Below are 16,567 nucleotides of genomic sequence, written 5' to 3'. Positions count from 1 at the left end.
TGATGGTGGTGGTGGTGATGGTGATGATGGTGATGATGAAGAAGGGGTGGTGATATGAGGAGGAGCCTGGGGCGGGGGGATGTCTGACAGCAGTGACCAAGACCCCAACCTTGCCCTCCTGGTTTGCAGTCGTCAAGGGAGATGGCCAGGTGGGCCAGAGTGTGTGCGCTGCCCCGATGGGCAGACAGGTGGAGGCTTGCTCGGGGGGGTGGGGGGGGGGCGCTGCTTCCTGAAGCCTGGGAGGTTGGTTAGGGGTGAGCTGGCTTTATTGGGTTGAATTAAATTGGGCTGAAACAAACTTGGATTTTTATTGAGTTGGATTTGGACAGAAATGAAATGCAGTAAATTAAATTGTGGTCAAGTTGGCCTGAGCTGGGTGGGGGTTTGCTGAGATGGCATCCGTGGTGGCACGCTGCTCTGCGGGCAGCTGCAGAGCTGGTGATGTCTGCTCTCAGCCTCACCTCTGCCCCCCGCCCCCAACACCCTCTGCCACCTGACCTTCAGGGCACGTGGGGCTCAGCGACCCCTACACGTGCCTCTGGAAGTGTATGTGGGCGTGTGCAGGGGGTGTGTGCACGTGGTGGGGTGCGTGTGTGTTGGGGTGCACTGGCACCCACGCACATGATGGGGCCCTTCCCCCCGGGGGGCGGCGGCAGCGGCAAGGACTCTGCACGTGGGAGGCAGCGCTGATTTCTCCCCGAGCCCGGCTGCAGCCCGCTCCCTCGGGGCTGGGCTCCTGCAGAGCACCCTCAGAAGGGCTGACCCCAGAAGTGCCGTCAGGGCCCCCCATTCTCCCTAGAGGAACCCGACAGTCCAACTCGGCCAGGCACTGCTGCTGCGGAGCCTCCCTCAGTCAGCTTCTGCTTGGATGCCCCGTGGAAGGGGAGCTCACTGCTCATGGCACCATCCGCTTCCCTGTCACGTCCCCGCTCTGGTTCCAGTTCCGCTGACAGGCTCCCCCAGGACGGCCCATCCGCAGGAGGCCCTGCACACAGTGGGGCTGCCCCTGGGCACGCAGTGGGGCTCAGCGGACACCAGCTCTGCCAGCTCTCCTGGGCGGTGCTCTCGGGCCGGCAGCCACGGAGACAGCGACTCCCTGGGTCACGGGGTCAGGGAAGCTGCACCGTGGCCGCCTCCCCTCCCGCCCCTTGTTCAATCCCAGTGGCTGGGGAGGAGGAAGCGGGTGAGCCTGGGGTCAGTTCCAGGGCCGCCCCTTCCGCTGTGAGCCCAGCCCTGCCCCTCCCTCCTACGGCAAAGGATGGGGGCCTCCAGGAAGAACGCTGCTCTGACCCCACACCTGTCCTCAGGGCCCGCCCCTCCCCCACACCCAGGTCTGCCTGGAGCCAGCTCCGGTTGCCATAGGAACAGGAGAGTCTGCAGCGTGCAGCCTCGGCTATGGGCTCCTTCTCCCCTCCTGGGGGGGTCCTGAGTGGCCCCCGGGGGCGGGAGCAGCATGGCCTGGGCACGGGCACGCTGGGCACTCCTACCTCCTTTCCCCTCGCACAGCCAGATGCGTGCCCAGTGCTGCCAGGAGGCCCAGAGATGGCAAGCCCCCAGCCGAGGCCACACAGCAACAGGGCAGGGCCTGTCTGCTTCCAGGGCTGAGCCTCGGCCGGCCTGGGCCGCCCAGTCTCCATCCAGGGACCTCCCAGGGGCTGGGGGTCCTGCTGTGCCAAGCCCCCGGTGCCTGGATTTGGGGTGGGGAGCTGTGACTCTGGGGGAGCCCCCTCAACCGAGCCTCAGTCTCCCCGTTAGAATGCCAGGTCCCCCACCAGGGCCCTCGGCCTCCCACCCCCTCTGCCCTGCAGCCACCATGCTCTCAGGAGAGGGTCCGCCTGGACTCCCCGTCGCGGGGGGGGGGGGGGGGGGGGCCTTCCCCGGGCTCCCCGCTCCAGGGCCAGCAGTATTCTTGGCCCGGCCTCCTGGAGGCAGCTCGGCTGTGTCCCCAGGACCCCGGGCGGCGTCCCTGCTGCCTGGCCGCTCTGTGACCAAGAGGCACTGCCCGGAGCCCAGGCTCCTGCTGGGCGCTGTCCCCTGCTCCTGCCCGCCTCCCTCCCCCTGCCCCGTCTGGGTCCCTCTCAGCCTGCGCAGGTGGCCAGGGCCCTGAATGACGGGGGGCAGGGGGAGGGACAGAAAAGTGGGCGCTGAGGATGTACGGGGCAGCGAAGCCACCCTGTGTGACACGGCGACGTTCGTCAAAACCACAGGTGGGAGCCACCTACTGGGCTTTGGCTCATCGCTGGCAACAAGCTGACGCCGGCTGGTAACATCGGGGAACCCGAGGGAGGGGGCGGGGACGCCGAACTCTCTGCCCAAGGCGTCCGTAACCCTGAAACCGCTCCACGCACCCAATCCATTCCCTTAAAAACGCTGGGCCTGGGGCTGGGGTGGGGGAGGCGGCTGACTCGGGAACCGTCCCATCCCCAAACCTTCCAGAGGCTCATGCCCTGGGCCACGTGGGAGAGACAGGAGGCTGTTCCCAGCAGGTGGGGGGGGGGGGGGGGGGTCAGCTCTCTTCCAGAACATTCCAGTCAGAGCGCAGACCATCAATTAAACTGCCGCGGAGAACTGGGGAGGAGGCCCTGCACCCCACACACAGCCCGGGAGCGGGGCCAGCGTGGGCTCCAGCTGGGAACTGAGCTGCCCTGGGGTCACGGGGGCCTGCAGGACCCTGGAGAGGACCTCCAGCCGCGGAAGCTCACGGAACCCCCGCCCCCTTGGGAGCCGGCGAGGAAGGCCGCCCGCCGAGCAGTGGCCTGAGCAGCTGCTCCAGCAGCGATGCGTGGAGTGGGGAGGTGGTGGCTCCTGCGTGGAGGGGGAGGTGGTGGCTCCTGTGACCTCTAACAGCCCCGTGCCCAGGACCCCCGCCCGGCCAATGGGATGGTCACCTGTGTGCGAGGTCCCTGGGACTTGGGGTTCCCGGGCAGCGGGCAGGGCCACTCCAGGGCCCCCACCCTAGCTCACTCCCTTCACTCGGGGCCCCAGGCCGCTCCTCTGCCTCCTCCCTGGCGAGACCCATCGGGACCAGCTCCCCAGTTCTGGGCCGTGTCTGTCCCCCATGGAGCCCGGACCCAACATCCAGCCCTCGGCCCACACCAGGCTGCGGGCAGCGAGTGGGCTCCACCCCGGCCCGGCCCGCGCCTGCCTCTGCGGGCTCAGAGGCCGGTGGCTGTGATGTCCATGTCCCCGCGTCCCCACCTCACAGACCAGCCCCCCCTCCTCCGCCCTGACCCCGCACCCCACCGGCCCCCACATCCTCACAGACCAGCCCCCCCTCCTCCGCCCTGACCCCGCACCCCACCGGCCCTCAGCTCAGACTCCCGTGGTGGTGTCATCTCTCCCAGGCTCGCCCTCCGCGGTGCCCTCCGCGCCCTGCCCTGCTCCTGGGGGGCCTGGCTGGGGAGGACCTGGCAGCGCCCGTCCGATGCTGAGCCTCCCCGGAGGGGCCCCCCCCCCCCACGGTTCTCCTGTGCCCACTGCCCCCTCCCTCCTCTGCTCCAGTCGGGGGGCGGGGCAGGAAAGGGGGGCGATCTGAATGCAGAGGGGCCCTGGTGGGGCTCTTGCAGGAGGCAACCAATTGATGTGCTTCTCTCACTTCAGTGTTTCTCTCTGTCTCTCCCTCTCTCTTCATTCTCCCTAAAAGCAATGGAAAAATATCCTCGGCTGAAGCTTAAAAAAAAAAGAACTTGTCTTGGGACTGGGGGGTCATGGACATTGTGAATGTGCTGACGCTGATGGTGCATCTCAATGAAAAATACCCAAACAGACCCCGCCCAGGGCTGCTGTCGATCACCTCCTGGCCCCCGCGGGAGACTCCACTCCTCAGCGCCCCCTCCAGGCAGGGCCCTCCCTCTGCTGCAACACCCCCCCCCCCCATGTCCCCAGGGTCCCTGTTACTCCACCAACAGTCAAGTCTTTGTCCCCAGCCAGCTCCACCTGTGGATAGCACCACATTCCCAGCCCCACGCTGGCTCCCACGGCCCCACGCTGGCCCCCCCTGCCCCCATGGCCCCCACGGCCCCACGCTGGCCCCCCCTGCCCCCATGGCCCCCACGGCCCCCACGCTGGCCCCCCCAGCCCCCATGGCCCCCACGGCCCCGCACTGGCTCCCACAGCCCCACACTGGCTCCCACGGCCCCTACACTGGCCCCCACGGCCCCACACTGGCCCCCACGGCCCCCACACTGGCCCCCACTGGCCCCCACGGCCCCCACACTGGCCCCCACAGCCCCACACTGGACACCACGGCCCCCACGCTGCCTCCCACGGCCCCACGCTGCCTCCCACGGCCCCACACTGGCTCCCACGGCCCCACACTGGCTCCCATGGCCCCACGCTGGCTCCCACGGCCCCACACTGGCTCCCACGGCCCCCATGCTGGCTCCCACGGCCCCCACACTGGCTCCCACGGCCCCCACGGCCCCACACTGGCTCCCATGGCCCCACGCTGGCCCCCACGGCCCCCACACTGGCCCCCACAGCCCCACACTGGCCCCCACGGCCCCACACTGGCTCCCACGGCCCCACGCTGGCTCCCACGGCCCCACACTGGCTCCCACGGCCCCACACTGGCTCCCACGGCCCCACGCTGGCCCCCTCAGCCCCGATGGCCCCCACGGCCCCACACTGGCTCCCACGGCCCCCACGGCCCCCACGGCCCCCACGGCCCCACACTGGCTCCCACGGCCCCACGCTGGCTCCCACGGCCCCACGCTGCCTCCCACGGCCCCACACTGGCTCCCATGGCCCCCACGGCCCCACGCTGGCTCCCACGGCCCCACACTGGCTCCCACGGCCCCCACACTGGCTCCCACGGCCCCCACGGCCCCCACAGCCCCACGCTGGCTCCCACAGCCCCACGCTGGCTCCCATGGCCCTACGCTGGCCCCCATGGCCCCATGCTGGCTCCCACGACCCCCACACAGGCCCCCATGGCCCCCACGGCCCCTACAAACCCCTGCTGGCCCCCATGACCCCCGGCTGGCCCCCACTCGCTCCCCTCCCCTGGGGTCCAGCTGCTCCTCCCTGTGGCTCCTCCGGTCCCTTTGCCAGTCCCCGCCCTGCTCTCGGCCCCGACACTGCAGGCCTGGCGGCCATGACTCACTGGGAAGAAAGATAATACTGAGAAAAGTAATTTTCCCATCTTTTTCCCCCCAAAGAAATGGAAGGAACCTGTGGTTTGCAAATCTGCTGATGGGGCAGGAAGTCGGGTTGAGGCGGTGTCAGGAAGAGGCCAGGAGATGGAAAATGCCTCGAGGCACATTCCCAGCGGTTTGGGGAGAAAGTGGGTCACCCTGGGAGCTGTCCTGGGGGGGCTGCCTGGGGGATGCGGGGACCAGGCCAGGAAGGGACTAGAGCCCTGTCCCCAGGGGCTTCGCTGGTCAGAGGGACCGTGGCCTTGTCCTCGATGTTGGTCTCCCGACAACGGAGGACGCGAGCTCCCCGGACGCTCTGCCTCTGCAGTGGGGTCCCCTGTCGTGGGGTCCACCCCACCTGCCCGGGCCTTGGCCTCCTTTCCTGCGAATGGAGGCTCCCCGCCGGCCTTAGTGGCAGTGAATTCAGTCCAAGGGCCAGGGTGTCTGTGGCAGTGGTCGCCCAGGCTGGGTGGGAGGGGCCTGCAGAGCTGGTGATGGGGCCCCATAAGCCCTGGGACCACCCGGTGCCCTCGTGTCCGGAGGCCCCAGCTCTCCGAGCCTGGCTCACGGGCACCGAAGCCTCGCTGAGCCCTGAGGGGTGCATTGATGTGGGGCTCAGGCCTGCCCCTCCTCCCCGGGGGGTGTCCTCCTGCATCCTGGCCCCCACGTGTCCCTGGGCTCTGGCCCCCTGCACCTTCTCCATGGACTTGCCCCCCCCCCCCCCGCAACTAGCCCCAGGCCAGCACCCGCCTCCTCCGGCCCCTCCCAGAGCGGAGCCCCAGGTGCCTACTCCTTCCTCCCCCCTCGCCCCGCGGGATGGAGAGGGGGGTCCCAGGGCCCGGGCCAAGCCCCAGACCCGTGTGGTTTCCGGAAGGAAGCGGAGGGGCCGCGGAGCAGTGAGGTGTGGCTGGTGCCGGTGGCTGGTTATTCTGGGCCGTGGGCTGTGCGGCCGGGAGCTGGGCCGGAACACGGCTGTGGCTCAGAGAGGACGGTCAGATCGATGGCCAGGCCCTGCCCGGGCTCCTGCGTGGGGGGCGGTGTGGTGTGAGCGGAGATGCATGGCCAGGAGGGCGGCTCGGGGAGGCACTGACCACATAGGCAGTATTATTATTGTTGCTGGTGTTATCGGTATTATTTTCTCAGCACAGGACACAGCTGGGCACCTTACTCCGGGTCCTGGCTCGGCCGGGCTCCGCCAGCTGACCCCACCCCGCACCCCCTCTGTCCCCGCAGGGCCTCCGTGTCGGCTCATCTGCTCTGTCGGTTCCGAGGCAGGAATCGTTCCAGGAGTTCTCCTGCCTCCCCCTCCTTCCTCCTGAAATAGAGCCTGGCCCGGGGGAGGGGGCAGGGCCTGTGCGGTGGGGGGGGGAGCCTGGGGAGGGACAGGGTGCGGGGAGGGGAGGGGAGGGCGCATCTGTTGTCTTGCTCGCGAGCCGAGGGGCAAGAAGGCCTGGCAGGTGCCTCCGCCGGACCGGGCGGCTCCAGGGCAAACCTTTCCTCCTTGAGGGACTCAGTTTCTCTCCTTGGTGATGATGTCCGTCCGTCCGTCCGTCCGTCTGTGCTGTCAAGGAGGCAAACGGACCAACCCACAAGGGGGGGCGGGGTCCACGGTGCTCTGCTCAGGGGCACCAGCACGCCAGCCCCTCCAGGCACCGCTGCCTCATCGCCCCCTGCCCCCTGCCTGCGCCTGTGGACTCAGCTCGGATGCCGGATGCCGGCAGGACCCACCGACCCCGCCCTCCACCGCGGGCCGCAGGTCCCAGGTCCTGGGAAGGTTTGCGGCTTCCATCACACCTTTCACACGTTCAAGGGCAAAACCAAAGGTCGGATCATCAGAGCTGCTCGCTGTCACGTGCCTGGAGGCCCCGGATCGACACTGAGGTCTCCGAGCAGCCCTGATCAGCCGGGAGGGGCGGCCGGGAGGCGCTGATGGGGACGGGATCTGTCAGGAACCAGCCCCGGGCGGGCGGGCAGCAGGCTGCCTCTCCGTCCCAGGGTTTCCTGCTGGGCCTGGCCCTGGGCTGGGGGTGATGCCGTGGGAACCACGTGGCCAGGGCCACACTATGGGGGCTTGGGAGGGAGGGGTACCTGCTCTCTACCAGTTGACTGCACTGCAGTTGGGAAGCCAGGCTGCACCCCACAATGGGCACCCCCACAATGTGCGCCCCCACAGTGTGCACCCCCACAATGTGCACCTCCACAGTGTGCACCTCCACAATGTGCGCCCCCACAGTGTGCGCCCCCACAGTGTGCACCTCCACAATGTGCGCCCCCCACAATGGGCACCCCCACAGTGTGCGCCCCCACAGTGTGCACCTCCACAATGTGCACTCCCACAATGTGCACCCCCACAGTGTGCACCTCCACAGTGTGCGCCCCCACAATGGGCACCCCCACAGTGTGCGCCCCCAGAGTGTGCACCCCCACAATGTGCAACTCCACAATGTGCACCTCCACAGTGTGCGCCCCCACAGTGTGCACCTCCACAATGTGCACTCCCACAATGTGCACCCCCACAGTGTGCACCTCCACAGTGTGCGCCCCCACAATGGGCACCCCCACAGTGTGCGCCCCCAGAGTGTGCACCCCCACAATGTGCAACTCCACAATGTGCACCTCCACAGTGTGCGCCCCCACAGTGTGCACCTCCACAGTGTGCACCCCCACAATGGGCACCCCCACAATGTGCGCCCCCACAGTGTGCGCCCCCACAATGTGCACCTCCACAATGTGCACCTCCACAGTGTGCACCCCCACAATGGGCACCCCCACAGTGTGCACCCCCACAGTGTGCGCCCCCACAATGGGCACCCCCACAATGTGCGCCCCCACAGTGTGCACCCCCACAATGGGCACCCCCACAATGTGCGCCCCCAGAGTGTGCGCCCCCACAGTGTGCACCTCCACAATGTGCACCTCCACAGTGTGCGCCCCCACAATGGGCACCCCCACAATGTGCACCCCCAGAGTGTGCACCCCCACAATTTGCACCTCACAGTGTGTGCCCCCAGAGTGTGCGCCCCCACAGTGTGCACCTCCACAATGTGCACCTCCACAGTGTGCGCCCCCACAATGGGCACCCCCACAATGTGCGCCCCCAGAGTGTGCACCCCCACAATTTGCACCTCACAGTGTGTGCCCCCACAGTGTGCACCCTACAATGCACACCCCCACAATGCACACCCCCACAAAGTGCACCCCAATCATGCTGCTTTGTGCTGAGAGGGACCTAAGGCGTGTGCAGGAGGCCTGGTTGGAGGAGGTGAGGAGCTGGCAGGAGCCCAGGCTCTGGTGAGGAAGGGCAGCCAGGAGCACTGGCGGGGACAGGAGGGGGCGGGGGCGCTGGTTTCCTCTCCTTCCCAAGGGGAACAGTGTTATCTGTGTGCCCCCCCCCCCCCAGGCAGGGCGGGGAGAGCTGGAGGTCACGGTCAGGGTGCCCCATAGACACCCAGGAGCAGCTGTGAATGCGGCTCCGGGAGGGAGGAGGCCACGCTGGCTGGCGGCCCGGCAGGTGTGTGCGGGAGGGAGGAGGCCCAGGCGCACCCCCAGCTGCCTTGACCTGAATTTCTATTCAACCGCGTCCCTCACCCCAGGGTGCGCGTAATTGCTACTTCCTAAGGCGGGTGCTAATTAACTTGGCTAACTCCCCACCGCGGCTGTCTGCAGCCCTCCCATGGATGCGGGGGGGGGGGGGGGGGGGTGGGGGAGGCTGCCTGGTCAGACCTGGGCTCCCGGCTCCCGCTGCGGCTCCTGCTGTGTGACCTTGGGCTGGGCTCACCTCGCGAGCCTCCTGCGCGGACTCCGGACCCGGAATGGGGTGACAAGGGCACCACCCACGGGGTGCAGATGGGAAGAGGCAGAGTGAGCTGGGTGCCCCGCGCGTCAGGCGGCTGTGTCCCCAGCTCCCCCACAGCCGGCAGACTGGAGAGTGGGCGCTCCCACCTTCTGGAGGAAAGTCTTCAGTCGTGGCTGATCCGGTGGGGGGCCCACAGCGGAGCCTGGAGAAATCAGCCTGGCAGCTGAGCAGGGAAGGCAGGGGACCCCCTCCCCGAATTTCCAGGAGGAAATAAGACGGCATCTCAATGATTCACTCTCTTATTTACAGAGCAAACCTCGAACCCGTGCCCGAGGAGCGGGGAGCCGGGGAGCAGCAGCGCCAGTGTGCAGGAGGATGGGGTGCGGGTGGAGGGTCGGGGACCCACGGACTGCGGGGTCCCTGCTGCTCCTGCCCCCGTGGTGGTGGGGGGGCGAATCGCACAGCCAGGCTGCCTGTGGGGCCGGCTGGGCCCTCGTACCCCGGGGCCCAGGTCCGAACACTCAGCCCTGCAGCCCCTCCGAACCGGCTCTGTGGGGGCTGCACCTCCCGCCCCGCCCGCCGGCCACCGGGTCCTCACCACCTCTTCCGGATGAGGCCTGCTGCGCCCGAGGCCTCTCAGAGGGGCCTGCCTTGGCCCTGGCCGGTGCGGCTCAGTGGATAGAGCGTCAGCCTACAGACTGGAGTGTCCTGGGTTTGATTCCGGTCAGGAGCACATGCCTGCTGGGTTGTAGGCTCAAATCAATAAAAATATATTAGAGAGCCAAAGCCGGTTTGGCTCAGTGGATAGAGCGTCGGCCTGTGGACTGAAAGGTCCCGGGTTCGATTCCGGTCAAGGGCATGTACCTGGGTTGTGGGCACATCCCCAGTAGGAGATGTGCAGGAGGCAGCTGATCAATGTTTCTCTCTCATCGATGTTTCTAACTCTCTATCTCTCTCCCTTCCTCTCTGTAAAGAATCAATAAAATATTTAAAAAAAATATATATTAGAGAGAGAGAGAGAGAGAGAGAGAGGCCCGCCTTGCCCAGGAGAGGCTGCCCCTCCGACAGGCAGACCTTGGGGGGGTCCCCCACTTGGTCTCCAGGGTCCACAGGACACGATTAATGTCAGGGTGCCAAGCACAATACCAAGCCCTTCACGGGTGGGGCCTAGCATGTGCCAGGTATCATTCCGGAAGCTTCCACGTGTTCGCTCACTCAACCCTCAGAGGAGCCCCACTGGCGGGACCATCACGGTCCCTGTTTCATACACAAGGACCCCACATGGAGGGAGAAGGTGCCCACGGCCAGGGAGAGGGGCCATGGGCGCCCCCTGGGCATCTGCCATCGGTCCCTCCACCAGGAGCCAGGCCCAGGCCGGAGCGGGCACCCGGGGGAGGACAGCCCTGCTCACCTGGACCCTCCACGCCCAGGCCGAGCCGCAGCCCTGGGAGGAGGATGGGCCCAGGGTGGCGCCTGTGCGAGGGGCGTGGGGCAGGGGGTGGTGCAGTTGCCGGGCCACAGCTGCTCCAGGGCACCAGCGGCTGCAGAGGTGCCAGCACTGGAGATGGCATCTTGCCCGGCCTTGCCCGTCGCTGCCAGGGCCGCCCGCCCGGGAGGCACGTGGCCACGGCTGAGGCAGAAGCAAGCCCTGCAGGTGGCGCTCTCTCTGTGCAGGGGCTTCTCGAGGGAGACCTGAGCGGCCGCCCCATCACTGCCCATAACTATGGCCCGGCCCTGTGCCGGCATCAGAGCTCTGCCCAGGTCAGAGCGGGCACCCGGAGCAGAGCCAGCCCAGGGACGGCACCCTAACTTGGGGAAGCCGGGCCAGGGAGGAGCCTGCGCACCCTGGAACCTGGTGGTCTCAGGGATCCTGTCACCTGACCCTCCACCGCCCCTGGTACGCTGACCCGTCCACCCCGCCCCGTCTCAGCTCCTGCAGCTCCTGGAATCGGGGCTCCCGGAGGCTGGGTTTCCATGGTCACCAGTCCCTCCTCTCCCATCGCTGCTCCTTGCTGAGCGCACCATAGGCTGGGTAGGAGGGGCCTCAGTTTCCCTCCACCGCCAGGCCCCCAGGGAGGTCACATTTGAATGGGCTCCCCTTCCATCGAGTGCTCGGCCGCACAACGTGAGCGGGGAGCACAGGGAGGCCCAGACGCCTGCTGGCGGGACTCGAGGTCTCGAGGGGGCAGCTGCGGCCTTAGGGTGAGGCCTGCTGGCTGAGAACTTGCTGTGGGGCCGGTGATGGCCCAGCCGGTTCTACAGGGGGCGCCCGAGGCTGGGCGAGGAGCATGCCGGGGTCTCAGGGGGGAGGTGGTGGGTCTGCCAGGCCCCAGAGCTGGCTCCTCGGCGGCAGTGCCCGCTCCGGGGGCAGCCGGTTGAGCTTCCCGATCTCCCCACCCCCGGCTGCGGGGTTCTGCACCCTCAGGGAGGGGACACGGGGTTAGCGTCTCCCCAAACGCTGCCCCAGCAGCCCTGTCACCTGTCCAGCCAGGAGCCCACTTCAGGCAGTTTGACATTTGAGAGCAGAATTAGGAGAATGAGGTCAGGGAAGCACTGGGATGGAAATCATTGTCTTCCCAGTGGGCGCACAGCGCTGGCAGGTCGGTGCTGTCCACGGTGCTGGTCCCGGGCTGGCCCTGGGCCCCGTGGACAGTCAGGCACCTTCTGCACAGGCACAGGCACAGGTCCACGGCGTCGGGGCGCCCTTCGCTCTGGTAAGAAAGGATAGGAACAGAGACACCAGCCGCCAGGTGGAGAACGCCGTCACTGCCTGCCCCACCCCCACCCCCAAAGTCAGCTCCAGGGGGCGGGTCCTGTCAGACTGGCTCCTCCCCTTTCCTCAGAGCAAGAGCAGCCCTGGCCACAGTGGAAGTTCAAGAGCTATTTGTTTAGTGGATGGATGGATAAGTGAATGAATGGAGGGATGGGTAAGTGGATGGATGATGGATGGAAGGAAGGATGGGTTGATGGATGGGTAGGTGGGTGGATGGATGGGTTTATGGATAGATGGGTGATGGATGGATGAATGAATGGATGGATGGGTGGATGGTGGATAAATGGATGATGGATGAATGGATAGATGATGAATGGGTGGGTGGATGGATAATGGATGATGGATGGTGGGTGGATAGATGGATGGGTAGATGGATGGATGGTTAAATGAGGATGGATGATGGATAGATGGATGAATGAATGAATGGATGGATGGATAATGGATGATGGATGGATGGGTGGTTAGATGGCTAATGGATGGATAATGGATGATGGATGGGTGGGCAGATAGGCAGATGGATGGATGGGCAGATAGGCAGATGGATAGATGGATGATGGATGGTGGGTGGATGGATGGATGGGTAGATGGATGGATAATGGATAGATGGTTAAATGAGGATGGATGATGGATGGATGGATGAATGAATGAATGAATGGATGATGGATGGATGGATGGATAATGGATGATGGATGAGTGGGTGGGTGAGTGGATGGATGGGTAGATGAATGAATGTGAGTGAGTGAATGTGTATGTGAATGTGTGTACCAGTATGCATGTATGTACATATGTATAAGTGTATATGCGCATGAATTTCATGTGAATGTGAGTATGAGCATGCATGTGAGTGTGCACATGTGTGTGCGAGTATACGTGTGTGCGTGTAATTGTGAGTGTGTGTGAATGTGAGCCTGTGAGAGTGTGTGGATATGTGTGTGAGCATGTATATGCATATGAGAATGTGCACACCTGTGAGAGTATGTGAGTGTGAGTTGTATGCATGTGAGCATGTGAGTGGGAGCATGTGCACGTGTGTGAGTGTGTGAGTGTGTGAGTGTGTATGTGTGTGTGTGTGTGTGTGTGTGTGTGTGTGGTGAGGGCAGGGATGGACTTGCTCTTTGGAGCTGTGGGAAGCCGGTCCTGGCAAAGGGAAGGGGAGGCAGGGGAAGAGCGGACAGTGGCTCAAAAGATTCCCTCCGTCCACGATTATATGTGTAATCCTTGCCCCAGGTTATGTTTTTATTGACTTTTAGAGAGAGGGCGGAGAGAGAACTCTGATGTGAGAGAAGCATCGATCTCTCCCATACACGCCCTGACCGGGATGGAAGCTGCAACCTTGCGGTGCACGGGACGACGCTCCAACCCACGGAGCCACCCCCCAGGGCCGCCACGATCCCCAACACAGATACCCTCAGGCCCCTGGTTCAGAAGGTGGGGCCGGGCCTGGGACTTTGCATGTGTAGTGAGCTCTGCAGGTCTCGTCAGAAGGAATGCCAGAGCTGGTCGCCCCGTCTTCCAGGGTCGCCTGGAGAAGTTCAGATCCTCGTGCTGCAGGCTTTGGGGTCCTTGGAGGACCTCCCTTCCCAGCCCTGTTCAATGGTGTCGGCATCTGCTGTGTTTCTGTGTTTTTCTGTGATCCGGGAGCAGGACCACCCATGCACACAGACCCGCTGACACGGGGCCAGGCCGGCGGTGCGGGGTGCAGCGCATCTGAGGGGGAGGGGGAGTGAATTTGAAGGCGGGAGCAAGGAATGCAAACTTGTGAGCTAGAATCTTGGTTTTGTTTTTTCTCTAAGAGGTTAAAGCGGAATGTGCTGGAACAGTCCCGGTTCAGTGGACGTCACGTACAGAGTCCGTTCACAGTGAGTCCAAGGCTTCTGGGGCCCTGGTGTCTGAGAGCCCTGTGCTGCCGGGCACTTGAACGGACAGACACATGGACCAACACCGGATTCCACCAGAGCAGAAGGGGCTCGGGGTCTTTGCACAGCGGGGAACGCTGCCCACTGAGAGGGAGGCCACTGTGGGCAGTTGAGACCCATCTGACAGGACGTGGCGGGTGAACACGGCTCTGAGGACGTGGGGCGTCGGGAGGAAGGGCCCAGGGGTAGGGACGGGTAGGCAAACCCAGAGGCGGGGCTGGATGAAGAGTCAGGTGGGGGCTGGATGGAGAACCAGGGAGGAGGGGGATGGAAAACCAGGGAGGAGGGATGGAGAACCAGGGGAGAGGGGGATGGAGAACCAGGGAGGAGGAGGGATGGAGAACCAGGGGAGAGGGGGATGGAGAACCAGGGAGGAGGGGGATGGAGAACCAGGGAGGAGGGATGGAGAACCAGGGGAGAGGGGGATGGAGAACCAGGGAGGAGGAGGGATGGAGAACCAGGGAGGAGGAGGGATGGAGAACCAGGGAGGAGGAGGGATGGAGAACCAGGGAGGAGGAGAGATGGAGAACCAGGGGAGAGGGGGATGGAGAACCAGGGGAGAGGGGGATGAAGGACCAGGGAGGAGGAGGGATGGAGAACCAGGGGAGAGGGGGATGGAGAACCAGGGAGGAGGGATGGAGAACCAGGGGAGAGGGGGATGGAGAACCAGGGGAGAGGGGGATGGAGCACTGGGGGAAATGATAGGATGGAAAAGCAGGTGGGGGCTGAGTTGAGAATCCAGGGTCACCTGGGGTGCAGTCCACACTCCTCACGGGGAGACTGGGAGCCGAGCCGTCCTGAAGTCTTTAGGGAAGAGATGCTCTGGAGGAGGAGGCCCAGCAGCGCTGAGTGGGTGGGGGTGTGACTGGGGAAGGACTCTCCCAAGTCCAGATGCATCTCCCACCCTTGCCTGGCTGACGTGGAGGATGCCCCCGCCACTGGGCACCCAGGATCGAAGGTGCTCGGAGCAGCACCAGGGCCGCGCAGAGCAGAGCAGAGTGGGCGGAGCCCCGCATTCAGGCCCAGCACACACCTCCCCTTCGTCTGTCCGGGGCGCCCTCCCCACCCCGCCAACCTCGGCTGGATGTAAAGGCCCCAAACAAATGTCAGCGTGCATCAGTGAGCTCGCCACAATACGCGTGTAACAGATTGTGACCCAGCTGCTGACGACAAAGTGTGTATTTCTTGCTCATGATTCTACCGCTGGCCTGGGCGTGGCCGCTGTGAGCTGAGTGCAGCCGGGCCCGGCCTCAGGCCAGGAGGCCACTCAGCTCTGCTCTGCGTCCCTCGTCCCGGGAGCAGCGTGCCCGTCCCGCGGTGGAGACCGGCGATCCCAGAGAGACAGACAGCAGAAGCCTGCGCCGTCCCCCAGGCCGAGGACCAGAGCGCACATGCCACCATCCCACCCACATCCCTGCGGCCCAAGCCAGGCCTGGGGCCGGCCAGCACCGCTGCGGTGCCCAGGGAGTCCGTGCCTGACCCTGTCCCTACTGTCCGCAGCCTGTCACCATGGCCAGTGTCTGCAGCTGGCACTGCCGGAGGCAGGGCTGCCAGGAACCATTTCAGACACCACAGAGGCAGAAGGGGCGGCGCCGACGGTGGTGGGAGGTGTGTCCACATGCTCCCTGGCCCAGGGGCGGTGACATCGGAAAGCGTGTATTTCTCGTGCCCCCCAGCAATCCCCCGGCTGCCCCTGCCTGTGGATGGCGGATGGTGCCTGGCCAGGGGCGAGAGCCGAGAGCGAGGGGCCGCCCTGCCAGCAGGCCTGGCCTGGGAAGCAGGTGGGAAAGTGCACACTTTGCAAACCTGCCCTTCCCTCTGCTGGGAACCTGAGGTGCTGACTCCCTCCTCCGCTCTCCGTCCTCCCCAGGTGCCCAACTCCCGGAGAGAAGGAGGGGAGCGGGCTGGGGGCGGGGGCCACCCACCGTGCGGGGTGCATGGGATGGAGCAGCCCCGATGCCACTGAGCCGCTGAGCCTGAGCCGCTGCCGGGCTCCACAGCACAAAGGACGAGCTTTTATCAAGAAAAGTGTGAGTCCCATCGACACCTCCAGACGCCTCCCGAGGGGTAATTGCTTGACGGCAGTTATTTTAGGAGGCTCCACGCCGCCTCACGGGGGCTTTTAGAGACTCGTTCTGGAGCTAGAAATTCCGCCCACGGCCCCAGAGGGGGTCTCGGGAGGACGCTCCTGGCTGACACCGGCCCTGCCCAGGGAGGCGCAGGACCCGTCGCCAAGGAAACAGCCTCCCTTGCACTCCAGGAGCCGGGCACCTCCCTCAGGCTGGGCTGGTGGGGGGGGGGGGGCGGGGAGGAGAAGGAGCAGGGACAGTGAGTCTGAGGACAGGCACTCCCTGAGCCTCGGCTCCCCCCCGGGGATGGAGTGGGAGAGACCACGTGCTGGGTCCTGGCGGGACCGAGAGACAGCGCCAGATCCCCTCATGGCCTCCACATGCGCCCGCTCTCGGCTCGTCTTCCTGGGCCTCTGAGCAGGGGGTCCCCTAACTCGGGACGAGGTGGGGAACCTCGGCTTCCACCGGTGCTGCCAGACGCCCAAGCCCGCCCGAGCCCCTCTGGCTGCGCCCACGGCGCCCTTGGGCAGACCCTCCGGAGGAGTCTAGGTAACAATTTACTTGTAAAGAACGAGTGGGGAGCCAGTCCGTGCAGCCAGCACTTCCGCAAAAGCCAAGAGGCGTCCGAATCACGGCGGCGGCATCTCGGGTGGATGCCCTCACTCCTGCGCTCACGGCTGCTGACCAGGGGGGAAGCCGGAGCACAGGGCTGAGGGCGTTGGGCTGCGCCACTCGGGGGGGGGCGCGCGGAGTGGCCTGACCCCATCTTCTCCCAGGTCCACGACCACAGCCTGGCCGGGGTCGGGGGCGGTCAGCACATCCCCCCAACACCCCCGTCATAAAGGCGCCCTGGCTGCTGTCCCTGCCCGGGACCTGGG

At 65.5% G+C, this 16,567-nt stretch overlaps 1 protein-coding gene across 1 annotated transcript; it reads left to right on the top strand.

Annotated features, from left to right (window-relative positions):
* Positions 1–4,043: 4,043 nt before the first annotated feature.
* Positions 4,044–4,973, top strand: LOC138997454 (uncharacterized). Its single transcript, XM_070399138.1, has one exon. The coding sequence runs from the start codon at positions 4,044–4,046 to the stop codon at positions 4,971–4,973; it is 930 nt and encodes a 309-aa protein (XP_070255239.1).
* Positions 4,974–16,567: the final 11,594 nt, after the last annotated feature.

This window comes from Myotis yumanensis, unplaced genomic scaffold (genome assembly GCF_028538775.1).
Source record: "Myotis yumanensis isolate MYYU_CA2020_CCGP unplaced genomic scaffold, mMyoYum1.0.hap1 SCAF_1, whole genome shotgun sequence".
Taxonomy (NCBI): domain Eukaryota; kingdom Metazoa; phylum Chordata; class Mammalia; order Chiroptera; family Vespertilionidae; genus Myotis; species Myotis yumanensis.
The sequence above is the reverse complement of the archived record's forward strand: the minus strand, read 5'-3'. Positions and strand labels throughout refer to the sequence as shown.